The sequence below is a fragment of the Tamandua tetradactyla genome, chromosome 4, assembly GCF_023851605.1.
Source record: "Tamandua tetradactyla isolate mTamTet1 chromosome 4, mTamTet1.pri, whole genome shotgun sequence".
In the NCBI taxonomy this organism is placed as follows: Eukaryota; Metazoa; Chordata; class Mammalia; order Pilosa; family Myrmecophagidae; genus Tamandua; species Tamandua tetradactyla.
In genome coordinates, this window is record NC_135330.1 from 9,174,242 (window position 1) to 9,200,448 (window position 26,207).

Here is a 26,207-nt window from a genome sequence, read left to right on the forward strand (position 1 = left end):
GGCGGGGGTGTGGCAGGGACAGAGGCACCGGGAGCCAGGGACGCCTGGCACTCCAGGGGGAGGACAACGCGGCGGCATCCCCAGGCGCCAGGTAAGGCAGCGGGAAAGCCTACGGGCCGCTCTGCCAGGAGGGGACGGGCCATTGTTTGGCGCTGGCTCTGCCCTGAGGAGGGGGCAGACAGAGGGGACTTGGGCCATTGTGTGTGACACTCGGCACAGCCTTCCAGCCCTAATCGAACCGGAGGAGGGGACTGGGCGGCACTGGGTAAGAGGCGAGGGGGGATTGGGCTGAATCGGTGGTGGGAAGGTGGGGAGACCCTGGGGATGGGAAGAAGCAGGGGGACACTGGAGAGTGGCGGCGTGGGGACATCCCTAGTGCCTTGCACGCAGTAGACACTCAATAAATGCAAGTTGATTCGACTTGCTTGCGATCATAAAAAGAGGGCAGCCAAGCAGGGCAGGCGGGGTTAAAGAAGGGAGCAGGAAGCAGCTGTCTCCCAGGACTGGGCACTTGTGGTCGGTGCCCCTGAAGCTGAAAGGGAGAAGGGGGTGGTGGGAGCTGGACCCATCGGGTCACAGGCATACCCACGAGTGGCTTCTCTACTGGCTCCAGCAGCCCCTCCCTCAGGGAGGCACCCGGGCTGCAGGGGAGCAGGAGAGAGGGAGCCCCAGGGGCCGACGCTCAGGGGGGCTTGGGGTAGGGGTGGGGAGCCACGGCCTTCCCTCCCACCTCCGCCCCCGCATCTAGGTCTCCACTGCGCTGTGAAGCCTGGCAGGGGCTAGTGTTCGTGTGGTTTAGGGGATGCTTTGGGGGAGGAGTCCCTGGGAGAGCAGAGCTGTGACAGCAGAGGCTGAACCCAGCATTACTGTCATAGGGGCTGGGGGGGAGGGGCAGGGACTCCAGGCTGGGCTCCAAGGCTTAGGGGAAAGGGGACCAGGAAAACCCCCAGATTGGGGTAACAAAGATGGCACAACCCTGTGGCCCTGGCTCACGGACATCTGACCCCTTCCCATTACCACCCCGTCTGGACACCTGACTCCAACCCCTGCCAAGTCACTTCCTCTCCCTGGCCTTGGTTTCCTTATTTGCACGGTGAAGGAGGGGTTGGACCCCTGACCCACCAGCTCTGAGCTTTTTTGAGGCTGTGGACAGCAACTACTACATAATTAGGGACCCCCATGCAAAATGAAAATGCAGAATTATTAAGACTTTCAAGGTGGCAATGGCAGAGCATGAGAGCAAGTGCAGGACCCCCCAGAACACGGGGCCCTGTGACCCTGTACAGGCCACGTCCCCCCAAAGCTTGGCCCTGGCTGTGGACCCTGTCAGCTGCAGCAAGCGAGGCGGTGGGGAGACTTTGGATCTGACCAGCAGTTCTGGTGTGAGGGAGGCGGCGCCAGGGTCAGTCTCCTGCGTGGACCTTGTACAGAAGGCAGCCCCTGGCCCAGGCAGGAGGGTGGCACCTGATGGCCTCTTTGCGGGGAAAAAGTCAGGGATCATCTCAGAGAGATTGCTTCTCAGCTCAGAGGAGAGCCTGCCACCCCTCCACTTTCCTTCTCAGCCCAAGTGGTTCAGAGCTGAATTTCCTGGACTGCAGTAAGAGGCAGGGCTGAGGGACACAGCGCCAGCATCCACGGACCAGCTTCCAATGAGGCAGAGCTGATGTGATTTGGCTTCCAGCTATGTCACCTCCAGGAGTCTAGTTTCTTAATCTGGAAAATACCTGGTAAAAGACTTACCACCTGCTAAGACTACCGAGCCGACCAAGGTCTGGTGGTGCCAACTTCTGACGTTGGTGGAGGGGCTGGGGAAGAAGAGGCATGGGGCGAGAACCGCCCAGGCTTAGGGGGAGCTGGGCATCAGTCAGGAGGGTGGGGCTGGAACTCCCCTTCCCCCTGACCTAGAACTCCTCCCAGACACCCAGATAAGTCACAGACACCCAGATAAATCAATCTGTTCCAGCAGAGCTCAGCAGAGCCCAGGGGCCAGATGGGTCCCCAAATCAGGGCGGGGCATTGGGGAGATGCCACAGGTGAGGTCTGGGCAAACGGGAATTTCCCGTGAATCTGAGGGCCCATGAGACTTTCTCTGGGTGGCTTGGCCCAGGGAGAAGTGAGACTCTGCAACAAGCATCCAGGACAGTCCGTGGGAGTCTCAGGCAAATCGGGACAGAAACAGCCGTTCCAGGGGTCAGTCTGAGACCAATTCCTGGAGAAATCCAGGGATAATGGGAGTGGAGGGAGAGGGAAAGAAGGCTGGGCAGAGCCTGAGGAAGAATTCTTCTAAGAAGTAGTGGGGGCTGCACCATCACCATTGCAGGCTGGGGCTGGCACAGAAGGCGTGGAGCTCACACTACAGGCAGGACTTCCTGAGCCCGAGGAATGTGTGTTTAAGATGAAGGTGGGTTGGTTATTGGAGTCAGATTCGCTCTGGGATGCCTGTGCTCTTTAACCTGCAGTCAGCTGACCTGGGCTGAGTGGGCAGGAAACTATCCAGTTTATAGGGTCCTTGGCGCTGGATGCCTCATTAACCCTGCATTATGAGCCCCCCTTCCGCACCGCCCCCCTCCCGGAGCTGACAGGCAGGGTCCAGCAGCCACCCCTGGGGGCTGAGCACCTGAGGATCAGGTTCCAGAAACCTGAGCTCAGAAGGGACATTGGCTGCGCCTCCACTGGCCCGATGCTACCCTAAAAGTGATGGCGATGAAGGGGCTTCAGCAACGCCACGAATAAGGGCCTAATGCAGTTGTTTAGTTTTAAGACTATAGCTCAGGTGGAAGTGGGAGGTCTAAAGGTAAGACCGCTGCAGGGACTTCCCAGGAGGTAGGAGTGAGGAGACCCTATCTCTTGGGTAAGTGAAAAGAGAAATATGAGAGTTAGCGTCACGTCTCTTGCCCCGGAAATCTTGAGCAAGAGGAGAAACCACTGCTGGGCTGGTTAAACTGGATGCGATGTGATAGAGAGACAGGGGAATGGCTAAAATGACCTAGAAGAGGTTTTAAACCTTCTGGCTGGATGAAGATGACAGGAGGGCGAGAGAGGTGTGTCTCCTAGGAGGTGGGGGAGTCTCTTTTTACCTCCTTCCCAATCCATCAACTTCCGCCCAAGCGAGGGATCTGTCACAACTCGAGAGGTGGAAATTCTGGTTTTCCTGGCGCACTCCTCCAGTGCTGGCTTTTGCACTGTAGCACCTGGAGGGCTGTGCTCCTGGCCCAGCCAGGCTGAGCTCCCCACCCCTGCCTGCTGGGCCTGGGAACCCCTTCCTCCCGTGTCCTGGATGGCATTCCCACCAGGGAGTCCCAGCACCGGAGTTCTGTACTGTGACTGGCTCAAGGGTATGTGAGCAGGACAGCTTGGGTTGGCGATCTTGGGGGAGGGAGACAGGTAACAGGAGCACAGAGGCGGGGGGGGGGGGGGATGACAAAGGCTGGGACAGCCACCCCCTGCCCGGGGCCACTCCCCAGGTAATGCCAAGAGCGTAATGCTTGGGGGACGGGACTGTCATTGTGTCCCCAGAAGAACAGGGCTAGGTAAACCTGAGTGTCAAAGACCCCGAGTCCAGACAGGTCTGAGAAAGAGGTCAGAGCAGGCAGATGGAGACCAGGTCTGCTGCCTGGGCCGCCGTCAGAGGGCAGGCATGAGTATAAGGCAAAGGCTTTCAACACATCTGAAAGTGGCAGGAAAGTAAGGTCTTAGGAATCTGTGTTTTAAATGTAGGGATCATTTCCCAGTAAGTCCCCTGCCCAGGTCCTGGCAATGATTTGGCCTGCGGGAGGATGGAAGGTAAAGGTCAGACAGCAAGAAGGACTTCCTTGAGGGTAAGGTGAGAAAAGATGAAGCGGGGATATTGGTGAAAGGAAGCGGGGAGAGGCTGTGCGGGGGGGAACAGCTGGGATCCCACCCAGAGTCAGAAGTGAGGCAACAGGCTGGGGCCTGCGGGGATGGTGGAAGTGAGACTCTCTGAGGGCTTCCCCACCCCCACACTTCTGCTGCCTGGGGGCCTCTGATTGGTCCCCAGCGGGGATGTGGTGACAGCTCCCCTAGACAGGGCCTGATGCTTGCTTCCCCAGAGTGGCTGGAGGTGGCCCCCGGCTGAGCATGGCCCTCCCAGGCCGGCGCCTGGACCTTTGCAGCCTCCCCGGCTTCTTCCTCTTCCAAGCGCTGCTGCTGCTGCTGCCACCGCCGCCGCCCGCCGCAGGGAGTGGTGAGCAGGGGCTGGTGCCCAGGGTCAGGTTCTGCGCAGGTACGTGTCTGATGGCGTGCGGGGGGGAGGACAAACCGACAGGGAGAACGCCAGAGGTCCAGGGCATTATGCCGGGGGAGAAACGGAGGGCCTCAGAGACAGAATCAGAAGCAGAAATTCAGAATGACGAAAGACCCACTTGGGGCAGAGATTGAGGAAAGGGGAAAGAGCGGCCCGGAGGTTCAGGGGCCGCTGCTTCTTCTGGAGCTCCAAAGTTGGTGATTTTTCTTGCCTTCCTTAAACATCACCAAGCTGGGCACCTCAAGCCACTAACTGCTTTCACGCCCCTGGGTACCCCCCAAAGCCAAATCCCATGCTGGGAAACAATCTCTGGACCTGGGGACTGGGACACATCAGGCCGGTGCCAAGCAGGCAGGGCGTGCTGGGGGATGCCAGTACCACGGGCACGTGGCGCGGGTCCCCCTCCCACCACCATATGAGCACGTGGGACAAGGGCCGGGGCAGAGGTCCGGCAGGCACAGCCCGGCTGTCCTCTCGCCGAGGCTTTGGGGGCTGCTGGCTTCTCACCCCCAGGGAAAAGATGCAGGGAAAGTCAGCCTCTGCAGAGCAGCGCCTTCTGGGCCTGCTGTGCCATCAGGGTCTTTCTGAGGCAGCCTGGTGAAGGAAACGTATGTGGCCCATGGACGGAGAGGCCTCCTCTCTGCTGGGTGCGGGGAAGCCGCATGGACAAGGCTCAAACTCTGCCCCCCAGGTGCTCAGTCCCGAGAGGGAAGCAGAAGAGCAGGAAGACGTCACCCCAGGTGATGGGTGCAGGAACTGAGGGGTTTTGCACAGCTCTGGGGGAGGCCTGGGCTCCTGCCGGAGACACTGCTGTCTGCGGCCCCCTCACGGTACCGTCCCATGCCTTCGCCCCAGTCTCCTCTTGGTCCTAAGATTTCCTGAGCCTCCAAAGATAACAAGTAACCGTCAGTCCACTAACTAATGTAAAAAGGCAAAAATGCTCAAGGGCGAGGACTTGAGGAGCTCTTTCCCCCTTGCTGATGTTCCAGGAGGGCAGCAAAATACATAAACAGCACACACATACACACACACACAAATCCACACCACCACAGAGGGTTTAGGGGCACCTCCCGCAACAGGCTCACCTCCTCTGCCCAGGTGACATCTAGGCACGCCCATGGGGACCTTTGAAGAAATGCTTCTTTCTGTCCAACCTGGGGAGGCCATTCTAGGGTGGAAAGTTCCCGCAATAGAGGGGAAGGAAGTGCGGCCTGCCTGAGTCTGGCTTTCCCGCCGCAGCTGCCAACGCCTTCCTGTCTGTCTTCTGCTCCTCCTGCTGCGGGGACCCAGGTGTCCTCCCCCAGCACAGCCCCTCAGGTCTGGGAGACCTTCCCCTGTGCCACCCTTGACTGCCTGTCCCTTTGTCTGTCTCCTGGGGCTGGCCACCTCCCCTGACCCCAGGCTGTCATTGCCCTGCCTCTGGCTGCCTCTCTTCCTTACTGTGGGTTCCGCATACAAAGCCCCTGCGGCTGCCAGCAGGGTGGGGTGGAGGGGAGGTGCTGCTGGAGAAGAGCGGGTCGAGCTGCCAACCCCTCGCCTCCCCCCTCTTCCATCTCAGGCATCAGCTGCCTCCCCATCCACTCGTCATCACTCACTCCTTCTCTCATTTCCCAACAGGGGATGGGCGCAGGGCGCTCAGCTTCTTCCAGCAGGACGGCCTCCGCGACTTTGACACTCTGCTCCTGAGCGGTGACGGCCACACTCTCTATGTCGGGGCTCGAGAGGCCATTCTGGCCTTGAATATCCAGGATCCAGGGGTCCCAAAGCTGCAGAGTATGGTGAGAAGGCCAAGGAGAAAGGGTGGGGCCAGGAGTGAGGAGGGTGCCGGCAGCCACCTGGGCCCGGCTGCTTGTACATGAGTAACTGCCCCCCTGTTACTCACATTGCGGGCAAGAAACACTGCGGTGGCTTCGCTATTCACAGGGATCAGGATAACTGACCAAATAACATTAACCATTGAAATGGCTAATACGGAAACCATTGCCATCGGAGGTAAATGTACTCTGCCACTGGTAGATGTCACTGAAGCTTCTGAGATAATGTACAGCCACCCATCTAATGGAAACAACATGAGGGGAAGAGGAGGAGGGAAAGGAGAAAGGAAGGGAAGGAGTTAGCAATTGCTGATCAGCTCCGTGGTTTGAGGTTTTCCGTGTGTGGTCTCTGGATGCTGCACAGAATTACAGGAGGCACTGCTTTAAAATGCAAGGTCTCTGAGGTGTGACCCAGAAACCCACAATTTTTTTTAATGAATTTTTTAAAACTTTTGATCATTCCGTTCTACATATATAATCAATAATTCACAATATCATCACATAGTTGCATATTCATCATCATGATCATTTCTTGGAATATTTGCATCAATTCAGAAAAAGAAATAAAAAGACAGCAGAAAAAAATTCATACATACCATACCCCTTACCCTTCCCTTTCATTGATCGCTAGCATTTCAATCTAAATTTATTTTAACATTTGTTCCCCCTATTATTTATTTTTATTCCATATGTTTTACTCATCTGTTGATAAGGTAGATAAGAGGAGCATCAGACACAAGGTTTTCACAATCACACAGTCACATTGTGACAGCTATGTCATTATACAATCATCTTCAAGAAACATGGCTACTGGAACACAGCTCTACATTTTCAGGCATTTCCCTCCAGCCTCTCCACTACATCTTGATTAACAAGGTTGTACCTATTTAATGTGTAAGAATAACCTCCAGAATAACCTCTCAACTCTGTTTGGAATCTGTCAGCCATTGACACTTCATTTTTTCTCATTTTGTTCTTCACCCTTTTGGTTGAGAAGGTGTTCTCAATCCCTCAATGCTAAGTCTCAGCTCATTTAAGGGTTTTCTCAATCCCTTGATGCTGAGTCTCAGCTCATTCTAAGGGTTTCTCAATCCCTTGGTGCTGAGTCTCAGCTCATTCTAGGATTTCTGTCCCATGAGGCCAGGAAGGTCCACACCCCTGGGAGTCATGTCCCACGTAGACAGAGGGGAGGTGGTGAGTTTGCTTGTTGTGTTGGCTGGAGAGAGAGGCCACATCTGAGCAACAAAAGAGGTTCCCTTGGGGGTGACTCTTAGGCCTAATTTTAAGTAGGCTTGACCTATCCTTTGTGGGGTTAAGTTTCATATGAACAAACCCCGAGACTGGGGGCTCAGCCTATAGCTTTGGTTGTCTGCACTGCTTGTGAGAATATCAAGAATTCAACTTGGGAAAGTTGAATTTTCCCCCTTTCTCGCCATTCCCCCAAGAGGACTTTGCAAATACTTTTTATTCACTGTTCAAATCACTCTGGGATTTATTGGAGCATCACTCTGGAGAAACCAACAAAATTTCATTCCCTGCTCAAGGTTCCATGTACTTATGGTGGAACCCACATTTTTAACGGGTTCTTCTGGGAAATGAGTGGTTTGACCCCTGCTGCTCTGTGCACCAGGCATTGTGCTCAGTGCTTTCCATATGCTACCTATGTGTGTCCTTTAGCAGTCTGGAAAATTGACCAAAGTCACTCAACCAGAAAGTGGTTGAGCCATGATTTGAACTCAGGTCTGCGTGCTTCCGGAGGCCACGTCCTTTCACAGAACTGAGTCCTAATGGGTATCAGCAGCATCAGAGTTATAGCCGTGGTCCTCAGCTGATGCTGTCACAGCCTGTCAGCATGACCCTAGCTGCCAGGCCTGCTGGTAATTTCACACCAGAGCCAAAGAGGGACAGAGGCCAGAGCTGGAGCGAAAGACCTCACGTTCCTTCATCTCCCCCTCCTGAATCCCTGCTTCAGGTACCTTGGCCAGCCAGTGACAGAAAAAAGAGTGAATGTGCCTTTAAGAGGAAAAGCAATGAGGTAAGCAGAGGTGCAGAGTGGGGGGCTGTGGGTGGAAAATTCTGTGGTCCCCAGACCATCACAGGAAGAGCTGAGATTGGGCAGACAGTAGAGAGTGCTTGTTTGCGTGATACTCTCCCTTCATTATGTTCTATAAAGCTGTACAAAGACTGCTCCAGCATTGCCCAGCACCTCTGCCCCTAGGAAGTGAGGGGGCAGCCTCTGGGTTGGGGTCAATGGCTTGGAAGCTCTGAGTCGTCTGTCTCCCCCAGACCCAGTGCTTTAACTTCATTCGTGTCCTGGTCCCTTTCAATGCCACCCATCTCTACGCCTGCGGCACCTTCGCCTTCAGCCCTGCCTGTACCTTTATTGTGAGTACCCAGCTCTCAGGCCCCCAAGGCTCCATCAGCTCCCATCTGCCCTCAGCTCAGCCTCTGTAGCTCCGGACAATTCTGGTCTTCCAGGCACAGGTCCCCGCGAGCTTCCTGGCCCCAGACCAATTTCCCACCATGTCCCTTTCCCTTCCTCTCCCATGCCCGTCCCTCACTTCTCAGATGTGAGACCCTGGCGTTCTGGCCCCCCAGCTTCTGCCCCCCTCTAGGAACTCCGAGATTCTTCTCTGATGCCCATTTTGGAGGACAAGATCATGGATGGGAAAGGCCAAAGCCCCTTCGACCCAGCTCACAAGCACACGGCCGTTTTGGTGGGTGAGTATCAGGCCCCATGCTCCATCCCAGCACCTTCCTTCCCAAGTTACCCTGTGAAATTCCACAGTTTCTTGAAAGGCAGGGGATAGAGGGAAGGAAGCCTTCTTGAAAGGCACAGGTCAGAGGGAGAACCGGGCATAGCAGCTAGCATCTCCTGCTGGGGCTGTCACAGAAGAGGTGGAGAGATGTGATTGTGGAAAGACACAGAGGTAGGAGGCCCTGGGAAGGGTTTTAGGCAGAGATGAGGCCTGAGACTCAGCATTTCACTCAGTGAGCCCCAGCTCTGGCAGGCCAGCCACCATGCTAGGAACCGTGGGGTTACACAGAAGAAATCCTAGCCCTGTGGCCTACCAGACATAAAACATTACGGACTTCCCAGCCCGGCTTCCTGGAAGAGGTAGCCTTTGGCTTTTGAGCAGGACCTTGAAAGTAGATGGACAGAGAAGCTGTTTCCAAGATGTGGAAGCAGGAAACACAACCACTTGGGGGAACAATGAGTGATTCTTCCCGGCAAGTGTTTCGGTGGGTGTGAGATGGAACAGCCGGAGAAAGACTGGGAAAGAGCCAAGACACAGGAGACCACACAGCTGGCCATCCCCTGTGTCCAGAGGGATGTGTGAGCTGGGCTTTGAGCCTCCAAAGGAAGTGTAGAATGAGCAAAGGGGGCCAAAGATTTATGTGGATGCCCCCCGAGACCCGGGCAGACCTGAGGGGGCAGGGGGCATCCTCCATCTGAGTCCCCTTCTGTCCACCCCCCCAACCCCAGACGGGACTCTCTACTCCGGCACCATGAACAACTTCCTGGGCAGCGAGCCCATCCTGCTGCGCACGCTGGGGTCCCAGCCTGTCCTCAAGACCGACACCTTCCTTCGCTGGCTACAACGTAAGGACCTGACCCCACCTGGTACAGGTTTGGGCCCCTTCCCGGGGCTCGGGAGATGCAGCATCGTGAATGGCTGCTGTAAATTCACTCAACCAGCAGTTTTTAAGGGCATGCTATGGGGCAAAGCGCTGGGGATCCAGCACAGAAGACAAAACACCTGCCTGCAGGGTTGTTTCCCCTTGCAGAAAGAGTTACCAGCCACCCCCCATCCCCACCCGGGGCCAGCTGTGGGCGGGAGGCCGGCTGTCTCCTGGCCTCCAGAGCCAACCCAAGGCTCTCGCCACCGGGACCCCAAGGCACCCATCCAGGGCTCGGTCCCTAAGCCCATCCGCCCGCCCCGCAGCCGACGCCTCGTTCGTGGCAGCCATCCCTTCGACCCAGGTTGTCTACTTCTTCTTCGAGGAAACGGCCATCGAGTATGACTTCTTCGAGAAGCTCCACACGTCCCGGGTGGCTCGAGTCTGCAAGGTCAGTGGCCGGCACCGGGTGCTGTGGGGATGGGGGGGGGGGGGGGGCTGCCGGGCCAGGCCGGAGCGCCTCGGGCCCGCGGGGCGGGGTGGGGGAAGGGAGGGGGGGCCCCCGGCTGACTCGGCCCGGCACCCCCAGAACGACGTGGGCGGCGAGAAGCTGCTGCAGAAGAAGTGGACCACCTTCCTGAAGGCCCAGCTGCTCTGCGCCCAGCCGGGACAGCTGCCCTTCAACGTGATCCGCCACGCCGTCCTGCTGCCCGCCGAGCCCCCGGCCGCTGCCCGTGTCTACGCAGTCTTCACTTCCCAGTGGTGAGCAGGAGCGCGGGAGGGGCCCGGGGAGCTGGGACCGGCGCCCCACTCCCAACCCCCACCCCGTCTGTGGGAACCCCTGGCTGCCTGGCATCTACTTCCCATTTTACGTGGGAAAGCATTTGATGGTCACCACCTTCTAGAAAATTTGACTCTGGCCTTTTGCATAGATGGGGAAAAAAAAAATAGAGCTCAGAGATAGTCTTTACTAATATGTATCCCGCCTAATTCCACAAAGGAGGTGAGGCAGCTTACAGAAGCAAACATTAAAATAAAATAAAATAGATAAGGACCTGGGAATGAAGGGAGACTAAGACAAGCCAGGCATGGGGTCAGCACGTACAAATGCTTGTTGCAAAGTTTTGTACGGCCCCTGGATGCCAGTCACTAATTTAACTCTGAGCTTCCCAGGGGTCAAGGCAAAGAGGGAAACACCATCCACATCATAAGATAAAAATGGTGTTATTATTTGGAGGCTGAGAAAGGTTAGCTGATTTGCCCAAGGTCCCACAGCCCGTGTCGGGTCCTACAGTGTTTAGGTTTCTGCTGGCAATTTTCAGGTTCCAAAAGTAGCTGGTGTAAGTGGGGTGTGGGACCTCGAGATCCAGAGCTGAGAACCTGGGGTATGCTACAGTCAGGTGAAGGAGAGCGTGAGACACACACCTCCTGTCTCCAAAGACCAGTGCTGAAGGAATAAAAACAGCCATGGGCGAGGTGGTCAGGGGCTGGTTCTCTGAGGCCCCCCACGGCACTGCAAGGAGGCAGCAGCGTTTGGAGCCTGTTGCACAGCCTTGTTCTTGGGCGGCGCCCAGCCTCCCCAGGCCAGCCAGGAGCCACCTCAGGGCCTGAGCCCCAATTAATTTTCATTAAGAATAATCACACTGCAGATCTGAAAATGGGCCTAAAGCCAGGGAACTCTACAGGGCTGGCCCAGCCCTTGTGGCCGCGGCAGGGGGAGGGAGGCGCAGCAGGGCTCTCGTTCCTGCCTTCCTGGGGCTTCTCACGGAGGGCGGGCCAGGGCTGGAGGGGAGCTGCCTGGGGGGGGGGGGCAGAGGAGACCACGGACAGAGTCCCACCCGGCTGTCTCCAGGCGGATCGGCAGGACCAGGAGCTCCGCGGTCTGTGCCTTCTCTCTCACAGACATAGAGCGTGTCTTTGAGGGGAAGTACAAGGAGCTGAACAAAGAGACTTCCCGCTGGACCACTTACAGAGGCCCTGAGACCAACCCCCGGCCAGGCAACGTGAGTGCTGCCTCCTGCCCCCATAATGCGTGTGTGAAAGCTCCTACTTTATGGCATAGTAAATGCTCAATAAATGTTAGTGCTCCCCGTGCTACCGATCCTGCCTGCTCAGCTGTGCACCAGTCCAGCTGCCCACGCCCCACAGGTGCCCAGCCCTGCTCCACACCCAGGGCAGCTGCCAGGGCTGACCCGCCCTGCTCCAGGCTGAGTGCACGCCAAATCCCTGCTGACCACTGAGGATGCCAAGTGCAGTCTGGAGCATTTTCATTTGCATTTCTTATTTAATCCCTTTTTTCTTTAAATCAGAATTATATATATATATATACAAGCAGTGTTAGAATCAAATAGCTCGCCAGGGTTGGTTAACAAAAACAAAAAACAAAAAACAGCCCCATTTTCTCTCTTTTACTTTCCCCTCTCTAGAGACAATCACCTTCAATTCTTTTAGCTGGTCCTTTTGGCTTTTATCTCTAAATCTCTGACTAATATACTTTAAAAAAATTATTTATTTTTAATTGATATTTATTATATATTCATACCACGTAATCATCCAAAGTATACAGTCATTGGTTCCCGACATCATCATATAGCTGTGCAATTATCATCACAGTCATTTTGTGTGTGTGTGTGAAAAATAACATATACACAAAAAAGCAATAAATTTCAAAGCACATTGCAACACATAGTTGTAGAACAGATTTCAGAGTTTAATATGGGTTACAATTCCACAGTTTTAGGTCTTTACTTCTACCTGCTCTAAGATACTGGAGACTAAAAGAAATATTAATATACTAATTCAGCAATCATATTCATTTGTTAAACCCTAACTTCTCTGTGTAACTCCACCATCACCTTTGATCTTTCTCCCACTCATTACGGGTATTTGGGCTATGCCCATTCCAATTTTTCATGAATAACCTGCTTTTATTGCTAGTTTCTTTTCATTTAATTTTTAAAATTGTGGTACCATACATATATAACATATAATTTCCCATGTTAACCACTTTCAGATGTACAATTCAGTGGCATCAATTTCATTTACAATGTTGTGCTACTATCAACATCATCCATTACCAAAACTTTTTAATCCCCCCAAACAGAAATTCTGTACCCATTAAGCAATAATTCCTCATACTTCCTCTCTTTTTAACCTCTCATCTATTTTTTGTCTCTATGAATCTGCCCATTCTAGATATTTCCAACAAAGGGAATCATACAAGATCTCTTCCTTCGAGTCTGGCTTTTCTTTATGTAGCATAAGACTTTCAAGGTTCGCCCGTGTTGTAGCGTGTATATGTGCTTCATTCCTTTTTATGGCCGAATAATATCCCATTGTATGTGCACACCACACTTCGTTTGTCCATTCGCATGCTGACGGGACACGTGGATTGTTTCCACCTTTAGGTTATTGTGAATGATGTGATTATAACATTGATGTACAAGCTTCTGAGTCCCTGCTTTCAATTCTCAGTTATATACCTAAGAGCGAAAGCGTGGGGTCACGCAGTAATTGTGGTGAACTGTTTTTCACACTTGACTGAACTATTTTACATTCTTGTCAACAAAGTACGAGGGTTCCTATTTCTCCACATCTTTATCAACACTTGTTATTTTCTGTTTTTTAAAGAACAGCTATTCCAATGGGTATGAAATGGTATCTCTCTGTGTTTTGTTTTTAATATTTTTTTTTTTTTTTTTTTTTTTTTTTTTAGAGGGAGGAAGGGAAGGAAAGACAGAGAGAAGGAAGGAAGGATGGAAGGAAGGAAGACATCTTTAAACATTTTCTTGTTTTATTATATTTTGTTTGTTTGTTTGTTTCTTACATGGGCTGGGGCCGGGAATCGAACCGGGGTCCTCCGGCATAGCAGGCAAGCACTCTTGCCCGCTGAGCCACCGCGGCCCGCCCTGTTTTTAATATTTTTTGCTGAGATCTCTTCACGCACCATATAGTCTCTCATTGAGGTTTTGATTTGCATTTCCCAAGTGCCTAACGATGCTGAGCTCCTTTTCATGTGCTTATTGGTCATTTGTGTACCTTCTTTGGAGAAATGTCAATTCGATTGTTTTGCCCATTTTTAAATTGGGTTGTTTGTCTTTTTGTTGTTGAGTTGTAGGAGTTCTTTATATATTCTGGATATTAAACCCTTATCAGATGTGTGGTTAAGGTTTTTAATTTCAACAAAGTCTCATTTATCTGTTTGTTTGTTTTTTTCTCTTTTGTTTCTTGTGCTTTGGGTGTAAAGTCTGAGAAACCATTGCTTAATGGAAAGTCCTGAAGTGGCTTTCCTATGTTCTCTTCTGGGGCTTTTATAGTTTAGGTTCTTATATTTAGGTCTTTGGTCCATTTTGAGTTAATTTTGTATATAGGGTGAGGTAGGGGTCCACCTTTGTTCTTTTGCATATGGATATCCAGTTTTCCCAGCATCATTTGTTAAAGAGGCTATTCTTTCCCTGTTGAGTGGATTTGGCATCCTTGTCAAAAATCAACTAGCGTGCTTGCTTTGGCAGCGCGTATACTAAAATGCAAATGATACATTGAAGATTAGCATGGCCTCTGTGCAAGGATGACTGGCAAATTCATGAAGCATTACATATTTTTTCATAAACTGCAACAAATGTGCCACACTAATGCAAGCCATGGCATCATGGTCAAGGTAGCGAGACACCAACAGGTATATATGGGGCGTGGAGTTCCAGGCTGCTCTGGCACTTGATGGGGTCTTTGAGTCCTGCTGTAGTTTTGGCGCCCTGTGAAGGGGGTGTGGTCGCAATGGGTGGCTGAAGAGAGACAGCGATGGCAGAGCCCTTGGGGTGGTCTGAAGGTGCTGGGAAGAAGTGGCAGATGCTGGCTCCCAGCTGCAAGGTTCTATTCAGGCACTGTTGAAGCAGGAAACTGTGGCGACTCTATGCCAAGATGTCTATTGGGAGGTTTTTGATGACTGCTTCAGCCTCTATATTTTATTGGTTTTGAGATTTTCCTATTTCTTTTTAAGTCAGTTTCAGTTGTTTGTTTCCAGGAATTTTCCTCTAGGTTATCTAATCTGTTGGTGTACAATTGCTCACAGCGTCCTCTTTTAAAGTCCCTTTTATTTCTGTAGGGTTGATAGTACTGTCCCACTTTCAGTTCTGATTTAAGTTATTTGCACTTAATTTCTTTTTCTGTTAGTCTAGCTAAAGTTGCATCAGTTTTGTCGATCTTTTCAAAGAACCAGCTTTCAGTTTTGTAGACCGTCCTTTTTTTCTATTCTCTGTTTAAATTACCTCCACCCTAATCTTTATTACTTTCCTTCCTACTGCTAACTGGGTTTAGTTTGCTCTTCTTTCTCTAGTTCTCCAAGGCGTGAAGTTAGGTTATTGATTTGAGCTCTTTCTTTTTGATGTAGACGTTGTTACTTCTTGATGTTTCAGTTTTCCGCTGTATCTATTGAATTTTCATTCTGGAAGGTGAGGATTTAGTTGTCTCCCCCACCTAGTATTGTGCTGGAGCTGGTGTGCCACAACCAGCAAGACGAGGATTTTCCATATCTTTTTCCAAATTCATACTCGATGACATTACTATTACATTGGTGGCTTGAAACCAGCCACAGAATTCAGCAAATGCTATAAGTCAAGGCTTTTGTGGAGAGCTGGTTCACCAACCTATTTGCAGTCACCCCCCGTCTCTCAACATAGTTTTAAGGTAGTTTTTGTTACATCGATATATATATCGTGATTCGTATTATTCACAGCTGAGCCAAATAGTCAACAATGATTATTCTTCCTTTATGCATATTTTGTTGCTGTTGTTTTCCTCGGGGTTAGGAATCTGTCTTGAGCTTTTTACTTGCTTTGTTTTCTTAGCTCTTATTTCTACTTCAACCCCATACCCTTCCTCAGTTATCTAAAGACAAACTCATCAGGTCTTCTAACAATTTCACCATCCTGGACAGTCTTAGAGGACAGTGTGGGCTATTGGGTCTCCGGAGCTGTCATCCTGAAATCTCCCTTCTGCATCACCCTGGGGATTTCCTTTGCCTCTCTCCTGTGATGGATCTCGTGTCTCTTGCATCCCATGGCTTCCTCTTTTTTTCTTCTTCTTCTTTACTACCTCATTTTAGTGAAGGATAGCTTTCATAGATTTCTGAAAAAGGATACATGGCTGGTAAAATTCTTTGCAAACTTAATGTCTGACAATGTCTTTAACCTACTTTCACATTTAGTTGATAGTTTGGCTAGGAATATGTAATTCTAGACTAGGAATACTTCAAATTTTTGAAGGGTTTGCTTTATTATCTTCCAGTTTCCAGTGCTGCTATTAAAAAGTACAAACCTGTTCTGATCCTTAATCCTTTGAATGTAACCTTTTATTTTTTTCTCACTGGAATCTTGTAGTGCCTGTTCTTTGTCCTGTGTCCTGAAATTTCAAGATGTGCTTTGATGAGACTGTTTTCATTTATTGTGCTGGATACTCAATGGGCCCCTTCCGTCTGAAAACTCCATTCCTTCAGTTCTAAGTTTCCTTGAACTATTTCCTCTTCTTTCCTCAAATATTGACTGGGGACAAGTGCTAGGCACTGTTCTAGCCACTGGAGATCCAGCAATGTATAAAACAGGTAGAAATCTCTTCCCTCGGGGGGTGTTCACTGCTTTTTGGACCTCGTGGACTGTTCCTCTAAAATTTTATAATCCTGTCTTATTTCTAAGTCTTTGATTTGGCCTTCATTCTGGGAGAGTTTCTTTACTTTATCTTCGAATCCTTCTACCAGATTTTTCATTTCTATTAAAATGTTTAATTTCCAAGATATTTTTGAACTTTAAAATTTCCTTTTATAAAAAAATGTTTTATTAAAGAGAATTTCAAATGTATAAAAGTAAACAGATTAGTATAATGGTCCTCTGTGTGCGCATTAGCCAACTTCAACTTCAAATTTATTTCATCTATACCCCACCTGATGGTGCGGAGTTCTCAGAGAAGTTGATACCTAAGCCAGGGGCTGGCACCGTGAGGTTCTCGACTCAGCTGCAGGAAAGAATTCAAGGACAAGCCACTGTGTGCAGCCAAAAAGTTTAATGCGTAGTGAAAGTACGTGCTTGAAAGAGGTGAGCATCTCCAAAGGAGGAGAAGCCCTCTGAGGTCGGGATCTTTGCAATCTAAGGACTTGGAGGGGCCCTTCCCATCTGGTTATACTCTTAAGGGATTGATGAACTGCACTTTTCATCTGTTCTTTTCGGGTGCACACGCCAAACAGAACTTCTTGTTATGCGTCTCAGGTTCACTTCTTCCCTCTTTTTCTATCTAACTGCCTCACATCCATATCCCACCCCATCCCACCCTGATCATTTTAAAGCAAATTCTGGTCATCATATCATTTCATCTGTATTAGCTGTCCAGGGCTGTTGAAACAGATGACCACAAAATTGGTGGCTTAAAACATCAGAAATTTATTTTCTTGCAGATCTGAAGGTCAGAAATCCAAACTCAAGGTGTTGGCAGGGTTGGTTAATACTTTGGCTCTGATGGAGAATCCATTCCATGTCTCTCTCCTGGCTGCTGCTGGCTGCTGGCATTCCTTGACGTTCCTTGGCTTATAGGCACATCACTCCCATCTCCTGCCTCCGTCTTCACATTGCCTCCTCCTCTGTGTGCGTTTCCTCCCCTTCTCTTATAAAGACACTTCTCATTGGATTTAAGACCCACTCTAATCCAGGATGAGCGCATCTTTAATTTAACTACATCTGTAATGATCCTTTTTCCCAAATAAGTTCAAACTTAGAAGTTCTGGGTGGACATATCTCTTGGGGGGCCACCACTCAACCCGCTACATCATCCATATTTTATTATGTATCTCCAAAAAGAATAATTTTTTAAAACAGAGCCATGGTACTATTATCACACCTAAAAATATAATTATTCCTAAACCTAATATGCATTCAGTGTTCAAATTTCTAGTAGTTTCATAAATGTCATAAGAAATTTTTATACATTATTTATTTGCATCAAAATCCAAATAAGGCCTACAAATTGTGATTGAATGTTGTCCTTTAAGCCTCTTTTAATCTGTTTGTTCCCATTCCATCTTTTTTCCTCTGGCGATTTATTGGTTTGTCAAGTAGACTTCAGCATAGTCTGGATTTTGATAATTTTGCATCTCTGTGATGTGGTTTGAGTATGTTTTAGTTTCCTTGACTGCTCAAGCAGGTACCAGGCAGTAGGCTGGCTTAAACAATGGGGATTAAGTGTCTCAAGGTTTTTGAGGTTAGGACAAAGTCTAAATCAATACATCTATCAAAGTGAGGCTTTCTTCCTGAGGATTGGCATTCTGGGGCCAGCTGCCGGTGACCCTAGGTCCTGGGCTCCTCTGGAACGTGGCAATGCACACGGTGGCCTCTCCTGGCCTCTTCCTTCTCCTCCAGGCTCTGTTGATGTTTGGCTTCTGGCTGCTCCCTCTGCGGCTTTCACTCTCTGTCTGAATTTCATTCTCTTACAAAGGACTCCAGTAATAGGATTGAGACCCATTTTGATTGAGATGGGCCACAGCTTAACTGAAACAACATCATCAAAAGGTCCTACTTACAATGGGATCACACCCACAGGAACAGATTAAGTTTAATAATTTATTTTTCCGGGGTACATATAGCTCTGAATCATTACAGAGAATTTCCTGTAGCTTACCAGTTGGATCTAGAGGCTTGATCAAATTCAGGTTTCTTTTTTTTGTTTTGTTTTTGGACAAGACTACTTCATTGTGGTGGTGTGGTCTTCCTTTAGGAAGCACATGATGTCTGGCTGCTCTCTTTTTGTAAAGTGAGGACTTTCCCTCTTTTGTAACATTCTGTTCTTATTTCATGGCTGTAGTATCTTCCCTTATCTCTCTAAGGATAATGAAAGTGTTGGTGAAGTTTTCTTCTTTTAAATCATTTCTGTTTCCTATTACAGTTTTGCTTGTTCACTTTTTTGGTTTCTTTTCTTTTTTGTGAAAAATAACATATATACAAAAAAATTAATGCATTTCAAAGTGCATCACAACAGTTAGTTATAGAACGGATTTCAGAGTTTGGTGTAAGTCACAATTTCACAAGTTTAGGTTTTTACTTCTAGCTGCTGTAAGGTACTGGAGACTAAAGAAAATATCAATATATTTGTTTGTTCACTTTTTCTTTTTTTTTTTTCTTTCGTGTTAGTTGTTTTACCCACATGTGTGGTAAATCTTGGCTGTCTACTCGTATTTAAGAGAAGGGGGACCATGAAGCTGTTTGGAAACTCTGCACCTGGTGTATATTGGCCACTTGGGCCAAGCTCCACTAAGGATGGTCTAGCTGAGGTTGGCTCTGTTGGAGACACTGGATGTCAGAAACGTTAAGTCTTTCCTTTGGCTATCTGGTCAATTTCCCCAGAGCAGACTTTTCTAGTCTACTCTAATGTTTGGAGGGAAATGGTCTGGCCCCCAGTGTCTTCCCCAGACACAGGGGAAGAGGGCTGTGTGGGGCAGGAGTCTCAGCATGCAGTGTGGCTGCCTGTGCTTCATCCCCCTCAACTGTGTCTGCTGCCCTCCACCAGGAACTTTCTGTTTCACTCTATCCAGAGAATAAACTTCCGGTCTTGGGGCAGAATGTAAAGGGTCAGTCACCCAGCTGCATGGAGCTGGGACGGTGATCGTTATGCTCATTTAAGCTTTCAGATAATTTTCCTTATTCAGTCCCCACTTTATCCCCACTTCCAGAGGTAACCGCACTCGCAGAGGCCACTAGTTTACGAACTTTCAGGAATTCTGCCTTGTAAACCAGGCTTCTCCGAGTGCTCCTCTCTTTCTCTCTCTCCTCTCCAGTCATTCGCCATTTGTTCATTTGCTTTCCAGCTTCCCAGATGCAGCTGCCTTTGCGCCCTGTCCTGTTCTCCCCATCCCTGTAGGCTTAGGCCCAGGGGAAGTGAGAGTGAGCGCACCTGCTCATTCTAGTATCGAGATGAGATGTAGACATTAGGACCTCACTTCATAGACGGGGAAGTTGAAACGCTGAGGGGTGAGGTAGCTTCCTGGGGGCCCAGCTCGTGGGTGACACAGCTGGGGCAGGTGCTGAGCCTGTGTTCTTGGATACAGAGGACAGGGACCCTGACGGGAGGCCAGCACACGGGCGTGCCACAGCCACGGGCCCGGGCTGCTGGAGAGCAGCCACTCCACCTCCTTCACTGTGTGGGTGAGAAAAGGAGGTCCAGAAAGGAGAAGGGATTTTCCCAGAGTCACGCAGCACACAGAATTGTAATAAAAGACTCTTCCTACCACACCATCCCTCTCCGTTACCTCCTCCATGCCGTCGTTGACTCAGCAAACATTTACTGAGCACCAGCTGTGTGCCAGGCCGTGCGCTAGGCACTCGGCTGGCCGGGCTGCAGACAGGAGCACAGGACGGTCTTGGCGTGCGGGGAGCCCCCGCCCCGCTTCCTGCTGGCTGTCGGGCGCCATCCAGGCAGGTGTTGAGGAGGAGGAAAGTAGCAGCAGCTAACATGTATTGAGTCCTTCCTTCATGCCCAGCCCTGCTCCAGTTGCTTTCCGTGTATGAAGGCGTTTCATCCTTGCAGCAAGCTTCTGAGGAAGGTATTGGGAATATCCCCATCGCACAGTGCAGGAGCCTCAGGCTTGCAGAGGCTGGAATTCGAAGCCCCCAGCTCCAGGGCCTGAGCCCAAGACTGCATAAGCCATGAGAGAGGGAGACACAGGGAGAGGGAGACGGAGGGAGGGAAGAGGCAAGAGGCTAGCTGAAGGGAAGGGAAGAGCCACCCTGACCTGCTTCCTTCCCCCTTCAGTGCTTGGTGGGTCCTTCCTCCGATAAAGCCTTGACCTTCATGAAGGACCATTTCCTGATGGACGAGCAGGTGGTGGGGACGCCCCTGCTGGTGAAGTCCGGCGTGGAGTACACGCGGCTTGCAGTGGAGACGGCCTGGGACCTGGACGGGCACAGCCATCTGGTCATGTACCTGGGCACCAGTGAGTACGGCTCCCGCATATCCGCCAGCCGATGAGAGCAGGGGCCCCAGCCCAGGCCGGGGAAGGTAGCCTCTGCGTGTGTTCATTCGCTCATCCATTTCATTCATTCAACAAACGTTTGTGTAACGCCTAATGTGCACCTTGCTAGGTTCTGGAAATACAGCAGGGAACAAAACAGCCCTTTCTGAGCTTTCCTTCTGGTGGGGGAACACAGGCGTGCAGGTCTTCAGGGGCCACAGCCAGAGCTGCTTGTCTTACTGGGGAAGCCGTAAGAGGGGTGAAGGGCTAGTGGGCAGAGGGGAGACGGAGACATGGAGTGCCGAGCTCACCCCTTCAGGCAGCTTGGCTGTGAAGGGGAAAGGAGGAACGGGTTGTGACTATAGGTGTGGGGGCCCAGTACAGGTTCTCTTTTCAAAGATCCGAAGGATTGCAAGGATCTCTTGAAGAGATGGGCAAGAGAAGGGATGACTGGCAGAGAAAGTTGCTGCGGAGGCAGGGGCCAGTAGGAGCCCAGGACTTGGGGGGTGGGGAGGGAGGGTGGGGAGGGTCAGTGCCCCTGCTAGGATGGGAGAGAAGAGGTACAAGAGGGTGAGACCTGGTGGGTTTGGAGTGTGGACTCAGGGCCAGGAAGCCAAGGGAGCTCTTATATGAAGGCTTGTGAGTTCCCTCTGAAGTAGGAGGACAGAAGGTCAGGAGCCAGGAGTGAAGGGGCAAGAGGTGGGAGGTGGGAGGAGACAGGAGCGGATTCAGACAGTCATTGTGGAAAGAGGGAGAGCGAGTCAGTGGCGGGAGGGGGAGGCTGCGGAAAGATTGCTGAGCATATCGCCGAGGGCCAGGAGCTTGAGTGGAAGGAACCCACCAGGTCCCTTCCTTCTTTCAGGACGTCTTTATTGACTGCGTGCCATGCACGAGACACTGTATCAGTCAGTGCGTGGGTGTCTGGTAGTGAACAAAACAGACGGAAATCCTGGTCCTCGAGGCATGCGAGAAGACAGACAATGAACATGCAGATGAGGACATTACCTAGTACACTGTGATATTAGAAAACTAAGTACAGCCCGGTAAGGGAGCTCAGGAATACCAGTTGGGAAAGTGGCAGTTTTTCAACGGGTGGTCCTTCAAAAGGTGCCTTTGAGTAAAGACTTAATGGAGGTGGGGGGAGGCACACAGTGTGAGTTTCTGCAGAGATGCTCGGCTGCCCACTTCCCCGTGTCCCTGGAGAACGGGGATGGTCAGGTGCCTCCAGGAATGGGGTTTTGTCAGGTGGTTGCAAAGAACGGAGAGCAGAGAGGCGAGGGATTTTTAGGCCATTTGCAAAAGAACTCCATCTCCAAGGCCAAGGGGAAAGAGGTCTGGCTGATTTCAGTTGGGGAGGCCACCTACAGGCCGGGAGAGGGAGAAAGAGAGGGGCCTGGGGTGAGATAAGAAGGTCCCAGCTCTGTCTGCCTCCTGTAGCTACAGGCTCTCTCCACAAGGCTGTGCTGAGTAAGAACAGCGCCAGCACCGCTCGTCTGGTGGAGGAAATCCAGCTGCCCTCTGACCCTGAACCTGTGCGCAACCTGCAACTGGCCCCTAACCAGGTGGGAAGGGACCCGGCGCTCAGATGACCTTGCAGTGGGGCCTGGGCCAGGGTGCTGGGTCTTTCCTGCGTGGGGCTGGGGAGCCCTGACTCACCCCTCTGTTGCAGGAAGCGGTGTTTGCAGGCTTCTCAGGAGGCGTCTGGAGGGTGCCCCGAGCCGACTGTAGTGTCTACGAGAGCTGTGTAGACTGTGTCCTTGCCCGGGACCCCCACTGTGCCTGGGACCCCGAGTCCCGAAACTGCCGCCTCCTGTCGGCCCCCATTCTGTGAGTGCCAGTCCCAGCTGGTGGACTCCTCCCGAGAACGGCGCCCCAGGACCCTTCTTACCCAGCTCCTGCCACTGTCCCTCCTCTCTCCGGGGCTACTGGTCCACTCACTCCAAGGGCCCACCCTCCGGTGGTGGGTCCCTCCAGGGAGGGAGTTTGGGTGCATGGTCCGGGAATCGAACCCGGGTGTCCCGCATGGAAGGCGAGCATCCCATGACTGAACCACCGGTGCATGCTGCCAGGCAGTTTTTTGTTTTTTGTTTTTTACATTTTTTTTAATACCCAAAACCACAAAGAAAAGGCAAACATTCCTATTTTGATCATTCCGTTCTACATATATAATCAGTAATTCACAATATCATCACATAGTTGCATATTCATCATCATAATCATTTCTTGGAACATTTGCATCTATTCAGAAAAAGAAATAAAACGAAAACAGAAAAAAAATTTATACATACCATACCCCCTACCCCTCCCTTTCATTGATCACCAGCATTTCAAACTAAATTTATTTTAACATTTGTTCCCCCTATTATTTATTTTTATTCCATATATTCTACTCGTCTGTTGACAAGGTAGATAAAAGGAGCATCAGACACAAGGTTTTCACAACCACACAGTCACATTGTGAAAGCTGTATCATTATTCAGTCATCCTCAAAAACATGGCTACTGGAACACAGTATATCTATATTTTCAGGCATATCCTCCTTCCTCTCCACTACATCTTGAAAAACAAGGTGATATCTACTTAATGCATAAGAATGACCTCCAGGATAACCTCTCGACTCTGTTTGGAATCTCTCAGCCATTGACACTTAGTCTCATTTCACTCTTCCCCCTTTTGGTCGAGAAGGTTTTCTCAATCTCTTGATGCTGAGTCTCAGATCATTCTAGAGTTTTTCTCAATCCCTTGATGCTGAGTCTCAGCTCATTCTAGGATTTCTGTCCCACATTGCCAGGAAGGTCCACAGCCCTGGGAGTCATGTCCCACGTAGACAGGGGGAGGGCAGTGAGTTTGCTTGTTGTGTTGACTGGAGAGAGAGGCCACATCTAAGCAACAAAAGAGGTTCTCTTGGGGGTGACTCTTAGGCCTAATTTTAAGTAGGCTTGACTTATCCTTTGTGGGGTTAAGTTTCATACGAACGAACCCCAAGACTGGGGGCTCAGCCTATAGCTTTGGTTGTCCACACTGCTTGTGAGAATATCAAGAATTCAACTTGGGGAAGTTGAATTTCTCCCCGTTCTCACCATTCCCCGAAGGGGACTTTGCAAATACTTTTCCACTCACTGATCAAATCACTCCTGCCAGGCAGTTTTAAAGTTGCTCCAGCTGTCCTGGGCTTCTCCCCCAATTCTCTCCATTCTACCTTGTCTCCCCCTCCCCCATACCCACCCTCTTCCCCCCTGCACTTTGCTCCCTTCCTCTCCTTTCCCACTTTTGACTGACTCAAGGAATGTTTCTGCTTCCCCTGTCCTCTCAGGAAATCCTGGAAGCAGGATATGGAGCGAGGAAACCCAGGGTGGGCGTGTGCCACTGGCCCCATAGGCAGGAGCCCACGACCTCGGAGCCTCCCCCAAATCAGTGAGTGCTTGGCTAGGGGAGACACGAAAGCTCTTCAGGGACTCTGAGCAGGTGGGGATGTCCCCCTGCCTGGCTTGAGACCTGAGCACCCAGAGTGGGGAAGGATTTGGGTGCTGGCTGGGGAAGGATTTGGGTGCTGGCTGCAGGGGAGAAGGATAGGAATTCTCAGATGGGGGCCAAGCTGAGATTCGGGATTGAGTCTGAAGTTGGTTTTGGTTTCAAACTGAAATTAGATGAGGGGGTTGGTTTAGGGTCCATATTAGACATGGGGTGGGGGTCGGAGCTGAGTTTAGCAGTTGAAATGGAAGTTGGGTTAGTAGTGGAGATGAGGGTTGGGGTCTAAATGCAGTGTGGCAACTCTCTCTCCAACCTTCCTTCCTTCCCCCATCCCTTATCCGCTTTGCTCCTTTCTCTTTCCTACAGTTAAAGAAGTCCTGATTGTCCCCAACTCCATCCTGGAGCTCTCCTGCCCCCACTTCTCGGCCGTGGCCTCTTACCGCTGGAGCTACGGGGAGGCCGCTGCCATCCCTGATGCCTCCTCTATGGACTACAATGGCTCCCTCTTGCTGCTGCTGCAGGATGGGGAGGGGCTGGGCCTCTACCAGTGCTGGGCCACTGAGAATAACTTCTCCTACCCCGTGATCTCCTACTGGGTGATCAGCCCGGACCGGCCCCTGGCCCTGGCCCCTGAACTAGCGGGCATTCCCCGGGAACGCGTGGAGGTCCCGCTGACCAGGGTCAGTGGAGGGGCCGCCCTGGCTGCCCAGCGCTCCTACTGGCCCCACTTCCTCACCGTCACGGTACTGCTGGCCTTAGTGCTTTCAGGAGCCCTCGTCTTCCTCCTCGCCTCTCCGCTGGGGGCACTGCGAGCCCGGGGCAAGGTCCAGGGCTGTGGGGCCCTGGTGTCCGGGGAGAAGGCCCCCCTGAGCAGGGAGCAGCCCCTCAAGCCCCCCAAGAAGTGCAGGACCTCAGCCAGTGATGTGGACGCTGACAACAACCACCTGGGCACGGAGGTGGCTTAGACTCTGTGGCCCCAGGCAGGGGCTGGTGGGCGGGCGGGGGGGCTGGCCAGGGTGAGAGCAGCACAAAGGACCATCTCCACGGGAGGTGCTTCTGTTGTCACTCTGCACCCCCGAGAGCACGCAGCAGGCCCAGAGCTGGACCCAGGCTCCCGCAGGAGGACCTAAAGAGGCTCCCCCCGTTCTGATCCTTCTGAGAACCCTCCAGAAGCATATTGCTCCAGGAGACCCCGAAAGAGCCGACTGTTCCAGGACCCTGTAGTAACAAACACCAGCGATCTAAGCAACCATAAGACAACACACTGCTCCGGGAGACCCCACTCTGAAAGCAGCTTTGGACACCAACGCTCCTCTCTCCCAGGGGCCTCCAGGGTCCTGGAGGGAGCTGTCCCCTCCTGCTCCCCTTAGCCACCACGCACTGCTGCTTCCCAGGAAGTCTTTCCTGAGCTCTGACCACATCCACTCTTGGTTTGGTTGGGGCAGATTTTGACCCTTTCTGCCCTGGCTAGAATGACAGGGGTAAATCTGAGCCTTGTTCACCCCCTTTCCCTGGCTGCCCCCTTGACTTCTCCCCTCCTCTCCCTTTTCCTTTGTTTGAGGATTCAAAAAACGGCTTGTCACAGACAGTTTATTTTTTATTAAAAGACAAAGCTTATGGCTCGTGCTGTTTCTGTTGGGGCAGAGAGCTCCTGCAGAGGGCTGCTGGGCCGTGTGGGAAGGAGCTGAGAGTGGCAGAAGGAGGCAGGGCTAGGTTGGTGAAATGCTTGTTCTGTTGACCCACAGACCACCTCTCGTGCCCTACCAGCTTCTTGCCTACACCCGCCGTCTCCCCCAGACCAGCTCCACGGCCCTTTCCTCCACCCCAGGCACTGCTCCAGAGAGCCTCCAAGCTCTGCCTCTTGGGACAACCACAGATGCCTGCTGGCCTGCCTCAGCTGGACCGGCTACTCCCCACCCGTCACCAGCTGCCCTGCCGTGGCCTCGCGGTGGCTGTCCCCGGCTCTCCTACACGTCTCATGCCTCCACTCACACTCTTCTCCCTGCTGCAACCGCTGGCTTCGATTCTCGGTGGATTGAATTTACAAAAAAGACCA

The 26,207-nt window shown here is 51.5% G+C and overlaps 1 protein-coding gene and 1 non-coding gene across 5 annotated transcripts; both read left to right on the plus strand.

The window, feature by feature from the left end:
• On the plus strand, window positions 1-25,768 carry SEMA4A (semaphorin 4A). Of its 4 annotated transcripts, XM_077156443.1 has the most exons (16): window positions 1-91; window positions 1,563-1,727; window positions 4,071-4,243; window positions 5,882-6,042; window positions 8,051-8,113; window positions 8,365-8,463; window positions 8,694-8,799; window positions 9,566-9,682; window positions 10,026-10,150; window positions 10,289-10,461; window positions 11,552-11,702; window positions 20,482-20,662; window positions 22,118-22,242; window positions 22,350-22,507; window positions 23,994-24,094; window positions 24,518-25,768. In XM_077156443.1, the coding sequence occupies exons 3-16, from the start codon at window positions 4,099-4,101 to the stop codon at window positions 25,114-25,116; spliced, it is 2,304 nt and encodes a 767-aa protein (XP_077012558.1). In that variant the 5' UTR covers window positions 1-91; window positions 1,563-1,727; window positions 4,071-4,098; the 3' UTR covers window positions 25,117-25,768. The 4 variants fall into 4 exon arrangements, with proteins under 4 accessions (XP_077012558.1, XP_077012557.1, XP_077012559.1 ...); XM_077156442.1 differs by lacking the exons at window positions 1-91; window positions 1,563-1,727 and adding an exon at window positions 2,829-3,335; XM_077156444.1 differs by lacking the exons at window positions 1-91; window positions 1,563-1,727; window positions 4,071-4,243 and adding an exon at window positions 4,915-5,004.
• Window positions 14,195-14,301, plus strand: LOC143681878 (U6 spliceosomal RNA). Its single transcript, XR_013174930.1, has one exon. It is a non-coding gene; the product is annotated as a U6 spliceosomal RNA (small nuclear RNA).
• Window positions 25,769-26,207: the final 439 nt, after the last annotated feature.